At 35.8% G+C, this 12632-nt stretch overlaps 1 protein-coding gene across 3 annotated transcripts in view; it reads right to left on the bottom strand.

Annotated features, from left to right (window-relative positions):
• Positions 1-12632, bottom strand: part of LOC125652111 (uncharacterized) — an 80017-nt gene that overhangs the window by 36475 nt on the left and 30910 nt on the right. For all 3 annotated transcript variants that reach the window (XM_048881079.2, XM_056164852.1, XM_048881080.2), the window contains 5 exons: positions 12478-12583; positions 11323-11414; positions 8572-8695; positions 2615-2746; positions 1628-1909 (listed from right to left, as the gene is read on the bottom strand). In XM_048881079.2, coding sequence (XP_048737036.1) covers positions 1628-1909; positions 2615-2746; positions 8572-8695; positions 11323-11414; positions 12478-12583 — 736 coding nt within the window. The remainder of the gene's footprint in view (positions 1-1627; positions 1910-2614; positions 2747-8571; positions 8696-11322; positions 11415-12477; positions 12584-12632) is intronic.

Here is a 12632-nt window from a genome sequence, read left to right as displayed (position 1 = left end):
AAATGACCCCACCCTATTTTTGCATTTTTGTAAGTATCTCCCCTTTGAAAGAGACATGGCCCTTCATTTGAACAAACTTGAAAGCCCTTCACCCAAGGATGCTTTTGGCTGAGGTTAGTTGAAATTGGTCCAGTGGTTCTGGAGAAGAAGTCGAAAATGTAAAAAGTTTACAGACGGACAGCCGGATGGACAGTCGGACTGACGACGGACAACAGGCGATCAGAATAGCTCACTTGAGCTTTCAGCTCAGGTGAACTAAAAAGCTATAAATATGCGTGATACTGCCATTTCTATTTCATCTAAAATAGTATCAATATGCAACATTATGTATTTCCATTTTGTAGTACATTGAAGCTTATGGGCAATTTTAATTACTGAAAATATCTTAAGACTATTCTTTTAAACTCTAGAATTATATAGGACAATTTTTTGCGTATTGTAAGTGCATCGAGGACATTATTACTTATTAGGTCAACAGAAATATGTAGAGTTATTAAGATCCATAGAAGGCAAAGCGAAGCTAATATACAACCCGACAAATTTCTGGAAACAGTCAGTAACAAAGCTTATAAGTGTTTTGTTTTGTCGAGGACCAATATATCTTATGACTAAATATAAATATGAAAGACATACAATAACAAAGACGATCCGGACGCCATGTTGCTATTTACATTTTGCTACTAGCTTTCTAAAGAAATGTAGACGGCAACCATGCGATACGTTTGATCCAATGAAGGAAGCCTTATTCTAGTCCCAGGCAAACCAAAATTTTCACTGCATTACTGTTACACCTTCACATATCTAAACTGATAGCAGACGTGTGTTGTTGTTGTTTTTTCATATACTGTAATGATTGATTCATGTGTGTTTTGATTATATTGTGCTGATACAAATAGATAATACAGGTTTCTGCGAATAAATCAAAGAATTTTTAATTGCAAAAAAGTCAAGTTTAACACAATGTAGCTTGATAACAAGAACATAACTGTTACTTTTCATTTTCGTTTTATTATTGAAAATATTTTCGTTTCTTTAATTAAAAATACCATATTTATATTGCATTAGTGCAACCATCATACATTTGTGCACATGATAAATGGGATTTTTTTAAAAAAAATATCATAATTGAAATTAGATTAGCACATTGTATGATCGATGAATGGTGTCCGGATAGGGCCATTTGCAAAAGCGTGAATGCGCGTTAGTCACAACATGCCATCACGCCAACAAGCAACGCGCCTTCGCGCTCTCACGCCAACAAGCAACGCGCCTTCGCGCAGACAAGTAACGCGCCATCGCGCTCTCACGCCATGTTGCTTGTTGACGTGAAGGCGCGATGGCGCGTTGCTTGTCTGCGCGAAGACGCGTTGTTTGTTGTCGTGAGAGCGCGAAGGCGCGTTGCTTGTCTGCTCTAAGGCGTGTTGCTTGTTGGTGTGAGAACGCGAAGGCGCATTGCTTATTGGCGTGACGGTGTGTTGTGACTAACGCGCTGTCACGCTTATGCAAATGGCTCTATCCGGACACCATATCAATGCACTGCAATATGCAATGTAAGATGTAAGTTGAAGCGTATCGTAAAGGAGCGTAATTATTGGTCTAAATGTGAATAAATGGCTATTTTACTTACCATTGGGACAACCTCCTTCATAGCGATAGATGCAATATTTTCCTTCAGGCCAACTTGGTGAAATTCCATTCTCCCTAGTCTTCTTTTTGGTACAAAATTTGTACCGGGTAGAAGTGCTGTTTGATATTACGTCAGCGCTAAATGTATCGCTGTGATGTGTCATTCGGGTGTCGTGGTGATGCTGTGTGAAACCGCCTTCATAAAAACCACTTGGACAGCCGGTAATCCGAGTACTGAGGAGAGTGAAGGAATCCGAGGGCCATGTAGTTGCAATCATTCGATCTGATGGTAAAGAAATACTTGTAAATAATATTTCGAATCAAGGATTTTTTCTCGAAAGATCAACATTTCGGGTTTAAATTCGCAGAGCAATTCATTTCTTACTAATTTGAAATTTTATAATATTACAAAACTATTATCCCAGCCTCACACGTGTAGCCATACACGCACATGTAATTATTGCAAAGAATCCGAACCGATGGTGCATGCATAAGCAGTGAATTAATTGTCTGTAAGTTATTTTTACGTATCCATTCGTCGTATCACACGGTGATTTTCAAGAGCGATAAAAAACATTTATGTACATATACCGACTTTATCAAGAAGAGAATTACCCAATATCCACGTTAATGTTACTTTATAATTACATACACTGCACCTGTAGTGCCAGTGGTTGGGATAACTGAAGCACATATCAGTTACTTCATTTCCTTTATGACAAAGCAGTCATTTAACAATTCAAACTAGATCCACGACGGGTGTGACCGGTCGACAGGGAATGCTTACTCCTCCTAGGCACATGATCCCACCTCTGGTGTGTCCAGGGGTCCGTGTTTGCCCAACTATCTATTTTGTATTGCTTGTATGAGTTATGAGATTGATCACTGTTCGTTATCTTCACCTTTCATCCAGCTGTATGACTAAGTTCGAATAAAGATTTTCATTGTTTCGTGCCATGTTAAATAAACGTATCACTGTCAAGCATACCTCCGTCGTATTGTGTACGACATCCTGTGGCAGGGTCCAGCCCCTCCGGACAACGACAGGTACATTTGTTTTTTATAAAGGCCGGGTATCCAGAGTTCTCACAGGCAAGGGAGAAACTGCTACACTTGATACCTAAAAGATATCGAATGTTTATATCGAATATATATATATATATATATATATATATATATATATATATATATATGTGTGTGTGTGTGTGTGTGTGTGTGTGTGTGTGTGTGTGTGCATCGTAAAATGATAAATATGGGTCTAGTCAAAAGTATTATTCTACACAATTTCATGTTTATCTTATTATAAACCAATCGCAACTTCTCGGCTTGCCAGAAAGGCCCGAGAATGTGTGATTGGTATGGTGTTGCTTCGGTTCGTTTTGGAAATAATTTCCATAACCAAAATCACGGATTGAAGAAACGAATAGGCATATTTTATTTATTCAACAATTATCAAAACTTATTTCTTCTGTAAAATCAATATTAAACATCGATAAACAACGAATTAACTTCATATTATATTATCTTAAGTTGTCATTAAAACAATAATAAAACTGGCTCAGATCTGCCACGTCACTTTCAATACTGCTATTTCATGTTAGTTTATCGAAAACGAAAGTAGGTTTTTAATTAATTTTACGATATTCATTATTCAAGTAATTTTTTTTTATAGCTTACGGACTGAACCTCACATATGAAAGAATATTAAAGGTGTAAGCACTAACTCAAAAATTGCTAATTCATATATATTGCGATATTACGATATATATATATATATATATATATATATATATATATATATATATATATATATATATTCTTTATCTTTGGGGGGGGGGGGGGGGGGGGGGGGGGCTCCGTGGCCGAGTAGTTAGAGCATCGCGCTCAAAATCAAACGGCCTCTCACCTCTGCCGGTGCGGGTTCGAATCCCGCTCGCGCCAGTAAGTGAGAAAGTTTCACAGTTTACTTTCGGAAGGTCGGTGGTCTCTTACCAGGTACATTGTATCTGGGTTCTCTCTTCCACCAATAAAAACTGGGCGCCACCATATAACTGAAAAATTGTTGAGTGTGGCGGAAAACATCAATCATCATCATCATCATCTTTATCTTGGTATCAGGATAGAATTTTATATATATATATATATATATATATATATATATATATATATATATCTATATATATATATATATCTCCAAATTGTGTTTTAAAAAAAATCACAGTGTCCGGTATAAAATATTAAAAGAAATAGAATAAACAGTACACAAAGTTAAAATTTTAACGCAAGCGCTTTCATTTTATAATCCTCAGGCGTTACATTTTAAAATAGTTTGAAATGGACGCCTTTATGCTCAACGTAAAAACCTTTTCCCTTCATTCGTTCATGACGGCGTTATGTACGTGAAATGTTAGGACGCCTTTATGACGTCAGGCCATTTCAAATTATTTTTAAAATGTAACGCTTGAGGATTATAAAATGAAAGCGCTTGCGTTAAAATTTTAATTTCTATGTACTGTTTATTCTATTATTCTATATATATATATATATATATCACATGTTTTTACCCCTTTATCCAGTGGATATAACTTACACGCTAAATTATTCGTAGGTGTTACTCCGCCGCGTCACTTAATCTAAAGGAACTTGATCAGGCTGACATAATTCCCAAAAATTTGATGGAATTGGCACACGTGTTATTAGATTCTTAAAGATTAGAAAACAATGAAATCATATATTAAGTAAATAATTACGATGAAGGAAACACATCTATTATTTTCATTTTCATTATCTGGCCTAGTTATCGTCTCGAAAAAGTGAAACAGCCTGCAGCTCACGTACAACCCCTTAACATGTTTTGTAAAATATTTTCAATGATCAATGAATAAAAAAAACAACATTAAATGAAAACCAAAACCACATTAGACGAGATGAAATGAAATCCTTTTTTCATAAAACTCGCAATGAAAACCGTTTTTATTGAATGTCCCTTCCCCACGCTGTAACTGATCATGTCTTACCGTGTGAATATTTCTGAGTGTTAGAAAACTCGATAGTTCATATTAGGAAGCAAGCACACTTTTTTTTTTCTCTCACATACGAGTATTTACCCCTTTATATAGTGGATATCAACTTTCCAACTCCATGCGCGAAATGAACCCGGAATACGCCACAAGACGTTTCCATCACAAATACAGAGGTAAGAAACACTAGCACGTCTAACAATGAAAGGCGCAAGACCCTGCATATCACAGGAAATATTAGAATTCTCTGAATACATGGTGGAAAATTCATCTTCAACATTCACACAACAAATGCAATGAATGAATAATCACACAACTTCAAAGTAAAACGTTTTATTTTTTCCCCTCATTTAAATATGATCTTTTATGAATTGAACATTATTACAGTCAATATTCATTTTTATTTATATTTCCCAATGAACTATTTGTAGCGACGTAATGTTAACTTTACGAATGTGGGTTGAGGTTAACAAACAGGATATTTCGGAAATGCGAATCCAATGGTCTGTTGGGATAAAATGTGATAATAAGAACCTCCCATTGTTTGTGGTTGGATGTGATTATTATCCAAATTGTGTGTTTTCTATAAATATAATCCGATATAACAAAACAAAAACGCAACCCCCCCCCCCCCAAAAAAAAAAAACCCCGAATATTTTCTCTTTCCCAAATCAATTTAGAAATATTACATTTACTTTTATCTTTGAGTACCTGTGATCTACATAAACATGTAAACAATAATATATATTATTAAAACACTACTATCAATCTGTCACGCTTGATTAATCAAGTTCATAAAAAAGAATGTTTGACTTGATTTTTTGTAAACTAGTTATATGTTATTGAAAATTTTGGTTTTAGGCAAACAATAAGAGCTCTAACAACCCGTATTTAAGATTTAATTGTGTGTAAGACACTGCGATGCTACGCTTAAACGAAGATGCTTCTCGCAGGAACTGCAAAACAGAAAGTTGCAACCACAATTTGAGAACCAATCAACTGTGCAGCTGTTGAAGACACGTCTCCATCAAATTGGAAACAGAAATAACAGACCCAGAACTGGCTGTCCCCGAGTCCCCACTCCCAGGCAGAACCGCCAGATCCGTCTTGAGTACCTGGCGGCTGTTTCACTAACCGATCGTAGATCGTAAGCGTACGATTACGTTTGAGATCACTTTGACGCACACGTACATGTATACGAGCGTTTCACGAAACCTATCGTAGTCGTAACACTTACGATTACGATTTACGTCTGACATTTTAGAACTATTTGCTCTATGGAGGTAAATTCAAAATTAATCCTACCATGGAAAGAAATATTCATTCATTATTTCCTCATGGTTTTAAACATAACTATCCTTATCGTCATAAAAGATCGTCTACATGCATGTTGTCAACAAAAATAATGGAAATTTTGATCCCGATCTCTAGTGTAACGTTTACAAAAAAAATCCTATTGACTTCAAGTTGAAATTGAAAAAAAAAATATTATAAGAAATAGCATAAAAGATCCATTATAGAATTTGAAATGGCATGTATCGATCTGCTCAAGTGAGTCAAGTTTCCATCAATAGTAAATTATAATTATATCATAATTATATTATATTATAAATTATATTCAAAGGATTAGAAAAAATAATAAAATGAAATATTGATATAAAAAAAATATGATAATAAAATGAAAATAAAATTGCACACAAGTATAGGAAATTTTATCCTGCATCAAACACATTTCAAACCATGGATATATGACATGCATTCGTTTAATCATTGTTGTAAAATACGCTATACATGTAGCACTAATGACATATCTATTCACTTATTTGTATAAATTTAAAACAAATCATGGACTCAATTTGTCCTTAAATGACTTGGAATTTATTTTCCCAATGCGTTTGTATTCTATATTTTTTTCCGTTTAGGCATGTAAGCTTATACTAACTTCCGGCTTTACGTGGTGTATAATCCGAATCAATTATTAAAAATCATTATTGATATTGTGCTTTATAACAAGGGGTCGGAGCCCAAGGGTCCGATAATGACACATCCCTTTTCTGTGTATACACATAGGCCTAGTTTGTATGTTTAATTTCTAACGACCTTCATAAAACTACAGAAACGTTCCACTTGGAAAATTAGGATTATAACCCCTCTACCATAACCAAATCATGTTATTATCAAATTTTCCTAAAATTTGTAACGTTTATCATTTGAATGTGCATGTATCATGCAATTAGTCAGTTTCATCAAAGATATTGATCCGATGGGGAAAAAAATAGCCGATTACGTCGAATCGCAACGTCTCGGATTTAAATCAACTGTTACTAAAGAAACTTAATTTCTGAACATGTCTACGAGAATTTTAATGTCTTGAATTCTGCCTAATGTTAAATATACATGTAAACTAACGGTGATGCACGCACATGTAGCAACATCTCCCCCTCTCCTATTACTTTTGTAATAACTGTTTTCGTTAATATTACATGCAAAGTTCGATATACTGACTACTCCCCTCCCCCCTCCTCACTTAAAAAAAATGAAAGTAGAAATATGAGAGTAAAGCGAGGAATTTATTGCCTTTACATTTATTTCCGCAGACTGGTCATTGGGGCTAAGCCCGTTTTGGGTCCGAACTCTGTGATACCATAAATCTATATTTACTACATTTATGATATCACAGAGCTCGGGCCTAAACGGCCTTAGACCCTGTGAGACTGGCATTTCTGTAGTTATGCGTAACCAAGAAGGATAACTCTAATTAATTTAAGATTCGGGCTCGGACTGTACAATATTCTTGTGCAAAAGCAGACTGCAAGTTATTGTGATTGTTTCTTCCTAGAAAGTGTTAACAAACTCAGTCAGGTAAATACTACCACAAAATGATCTCAGGCAGGACCAGCATGGCGGCCATATTGCTCATTTACGTGCATGTAGGAGCACTTATGATAGCCAGGGGCGGATCCAGGAATTACAGTTACGAGGGGGGGGGGGGGGGGGCGCCACTTTATGAGACAGGGGGTGTGGGGGCGAAGCCCTGGTGGGGGCCCAGGGGCCGAAGCTCCTGGATTTTACAGATTTTATAGGGCTTGAAATATATCTCCTATTTAGTCTTTTGTACTATTTTCTATCATTTTTTTATGAGGTGAAATTAATGAAATGACGCAAATTTTAAGGGTTTTTGAAAAAATTAAGTTCTCCCAATAAAGTTATTCAAGAAATCAATAGATTTTGTCATTTATTTCTCCGGGAGTGGAAGAAATTATTGCTTCTTACATTGTTTTGTACATTTTTCTAAACAAGATACCACTATTTATGTTAAGTTTGAAAAGTTTAGGGGGGAGGCGCCGGCTGCCCCCCCCCCCCCCCCTTAAATCCGCCACTGATAGCCCTATACCACTCGTGGAGTTAAGATCAATATTGATCGTAAATCGCAAGTCGTAACTTTTAGTGAAAAGGTCGTACGTGCTACGTTCACGTTTAAGTTTACGTTCTACGATCGTTTAGTGTAATGGCCGTATGCACAACTGCTTCAAAACTGTTATGGAAACAGCTGTAAGAGCTGAAGGAGGAATTAACGTATAAGCATCCAAACTGTGTACAACAGACTGCCAGCATTTGGAATTCGCCCAAAACATCCATACAATGGAAATCCACTGAACATACCAAGGTGTCTCCAAGCTCAAATAGACTGCTTAAGACGACATTATCACAAAATTTGAGGTGAGAAATGGCAGCATATTCTATTCAAACACGACTCGACATTTAACTTGTACAGAGGTATGGGATTTATGTAACAGTACAGAAATCAAATTTTCATGTATAGTACATGCATATGTGTATACATCTTTTTTGAGTATATAATACACAATGATACTGGAGCAGGCAATATGCACACGATTTAATCAATTTAGAATTGTAAGCATACCATTACAATCGGTAATTTGAGAAACTTCGCCGAACAAATAATATTGGTATGGATCAGATTTCTTTACCAGGTACTCCAACTCAGGATCAAAGACAGACATAGTCTCTCCACCATTCGAGAAATCCTGTACCAACAAAAATACATGTACAATTGATATTTTACATTGTAAACTTATTCCAAGCTTCAAAATTTGTTCAGACCTATTGATAACGGTGGATTAGCGGTTACAGGGTTAACTTCATGACCGGGAGGTTGAGATTCGATTCCCGCTTCTTTTCTTGTTGTGTTATACATATTCCATTGTCACCTGTACACGGTGATTATATCTCTCAACTGATTCGATGCACAAGAGCTTGTTCTGTGTATGATCAGTTTTTTAAATCGAGGCAGGCTACTGACAAACAAGTTGATGGTACAGAGGTTTCAACAGTCTAGTTCAAAGTCAGCATTTCGCAATTGCTATGGCCATAATAATAATCTAGTTTGCCAATACAACTTATCATTGGGTCAAATGCTGTCTGACGTGTTTCATACCGATTGTTAGGCCGTTCTTGGCACACTAATTGTGACTACATTTGACTCCGTTTACCTGATCAAAATATAGTGCTCGCGGCGGGTGTGACCGGTCGACAGGGGATGCATACTCCTCCTAGGCACCTTATCCCTGGTCTGGTATATCCAGGGGTCTGTGTTTGCCCAGCTCTCTATTTTGTATTGCTTATAGGAGTTATGAGATCGATCACTGTTCGTTATCTTCACATGTAACTAAGATTTGAAAAATAAGACCTTCAAAACCGAGGTGCGTATCATGCTGGTATTGCCATAATTAATAAACATCACTGCTACGACCGTTAGCGCCAAGTTCTTGATCTACAGTTGGTGACTCTCAATATGAATTAAATTATTCTCAAAGGGACGTAAAACAACAAGCAAGGGACTATACACAACTACGTAAATAGCTTATAAATAATTTCAACTTCAAGTCGTATGGTTTAAGAAAAAGTGGAAGAGGTAAAAGGTTACTTTGATGAGCAAAATCACAAAAATGTCTTTGCTGTGCGATTCATTCTGCAAACTCCTATTGAATATTAGACTTCTTGACATCATAGACAGTTCTTTCTTCAGCAAAAGCAAACATTCATGTCTAGTGATAGTCATTCAAAAAACTTTGTGATCTTTGGTGATCAGGTTTTCCAACAGTGTGTTGGAATTTCCATGGGTATGAACTGTACTCCTTTGTTAGCTGACCTGTTTTTTATATTCTTACGAGGCAGAATTTATACAAAAGCTTCTAAATGAGAAAAAATTCTTGCCTTGTCCTTCAACTCGATATCAAGATAGATCGACGACGAATATTATCTATTAGCAATAATAGTTTTCATTCATGAAAGGCGAAGATAACGAACAGTGATCAATCACATAAATCCCACAAGCAATACAAAATAGATAGTTGGGCAAACACCAAAGGTGGGATCAGGTGCCTAAGAGGAGTAAGCATCCCCAGTCCACCGGTCACATCAGCCCTATATCTTGATCAGGTAAACGGAGTTATCCGTAGTCAAAATCAGTGTGCCACGAACGGTCTAACAATCGGTATGAAACACGTCAGACAGTAATTAACCCAATCATAGGTTGTATTGACGAACTAGATCGTTATAACGACCTTCGGATGAGACTGCAAAAACCGAGCCAGTGTCACATCAGGTGTGGCACGAAAAAGAACCCTCCCTGCTCAAAGACCATAAGCGCCGAGCATACGCCTATATTTTCCAGCCCTTCACCGGCAATGGTGACATCTTCATCTGTGTGAAAAATTATCAAGAGGGATGTGAAACAATATAAAATTAATCAATCGATTCGATATACCCCATTGAACTCGAAATAAAAGGACACCACTTTCTTCCACATCTGCTTCGTACTTAGACGTTTTATTGAAAATGAATATTAACGGCAAGCTAACAACTCAACTTTATGATTCCAGTTTCTCGTCAACTTCAATATTTATGTAGCAATATTCCATTATCACATGTTTATGGTGTTTATATATCTCGACTGATTAGATACACAAGAGCTTGTTCTGCGTATGATCAGCATTTAAATTGAGACAGGTTACTGATAAAGAAGTTGGTATTACAGGGGTTTCAGCAGTTTCGTTTAAAGTCAGCATTTTGCAAATTCTATGGTCGTTATAACGATGTAGTTTGCCAATACAACGTGTTATTGGGTTAAACGCGTTTCATACCGATTGTTTGGCCGTTCGTGGCACACTGATTTTGACTACATATCACCCCGATTAACTGATCAAGATATAGGACTCACGGCGGATGTGAACGATCGAAAGGCGTTGCTTACTTCTCCTATGCACCTGATCCCACCTCTGGTATATCTAGGGGTTCGTGTTTGCCCAATTCTCTATTTTGCATTCCTTATAGGAGTTATGAGGTTGCTCATTGTTCGTTATCTTCAACTTTTTATAGGAGTTGTAAGATTGATCACTGTTTGTTATCTTCATCTTTTCATTGTACAGGGAAAAATGTTCAGAGAATCTGTACTCTTTAATGAACTTTTTCTTATTGGGATAACCTCAGTATCATCAATTCTCTTGAAGCAAGGTACTTTTGCGTATCTTACTAAGATACGGTATTCAGAAATATCTTGCTTTGGGTTGTGGATATCTGACACTATGTTTTGTCGTACATTAGTATTGGATGAATAGAATATTTAGACCGTGGATATTACATATGAACTTACATAGATTCCATAATGCATTGCACTCGATAAATCGTAGTATCCAAACAACCGACTCTTTTTGATGTTCTCTTCATAGTATTGTTTCTGGTAATCTACAAAAGACTTTACAATCAAGTCAAAATATACACAAAACATGTTATTGATTGTATGCATACCATGATAACTAAAGAAAATTAGAATTGTCCTATCGGGACTAATACCGGGGATATAATATAATGGATATAAAAGACTTCCTCAGATAAAAGCAGAAGTTGTCTAATTAAGTTAACTGAGAAATCATCTAGTATTTTTTTTTAAAAAATATATCCGGTGATGCTCAATGTAAACACTATACCAATAAATAGGATTTTCTGATTTTCTGAGAGCTCAATTGATTATGAATTATTGTTTCTCTTTTGGTATATGGTTTGAAAATTGCTAGAGTATGTACACTCCCTCCCCCATGCCAACAGAAAATGGATACATTGTTTTGAAAAAGGAAATATTCATTCATTCACTATAATTCAAAATGTAAGGTACGTAAATGTTATTTTATTTTAATAAAAGTCTGATTCAAACCTTTTAATTGTGTTTAAAATATTCTGCGGACAAAGAGAACCCATTTTAAACAAAATAGAAATTATCATAACTTTTTAATACTTTGAATATTCTAATTTGAAATACGAAATGCAGAACTCCAGTCTAAAAACAATGTATTTACGACGTTTAAATCAAATCATGAACTGTTAAGATATATTCTTTTAGTTTAAAAAATGGCCAAGTCCATATGTAGATAAAAGCCTGTAAATAAAAGAATAATTGTCCAATCACTATGAAAAAAGCAGGTGTACATCTTCATGGTGAGTAAAGAGTGTATAAAGTTTTAGAAATATCCATACACTAATGTCTTAGAATATACACGGACAAAATCATGTTTCCAGGCAGACAGACGGAAGTACAGACGAACATGCCGATTGCAATATACGTTTGATTTCAAAATAGTGTATATTCATTCTCAATCAAATTATGAACAGTCAACTTTGAATATTCCTTCATACACTGCACTATATGTAGTCAATTCAGTTATGCACGCATATACAATATTATTAGTTTATCGTGCATCAATTTCAATTAAGTCTTTTTGCCAATATATGCATGTAGTGTTTTAAAACTTACCTTTCAGAATATTCCCGTAATGTACCTCCATATAGTTATCACGCAGGGGGTTCGATTGTTCATGTACAAATCCAAAAGCATGACCAAGCTCATGAACACAAATGTCCTAAAAATGCCGATTCTGAGAGTTCAAGGAACAGTTTTGATGCTTTAGC

Source organism: Ostrea edulis, chromosome 5, assembly GCF_947568905.1.
Source record: "Ostrea edulis chromosome 5, xbOstEdul1.1, whole genome shotgun sequence".
Lineage (NCBI taxonomy): Eukaryota > Metazoa > Mollusca > Bivalvia > Ostreida > Ostreidae > Ostrea > Ostrea edulis.
The sequence above is the reverse complement of the archived record's forward strand: the minus strand, read 5'-3'. Positions and strand labels throughout refer to the sequence as shown.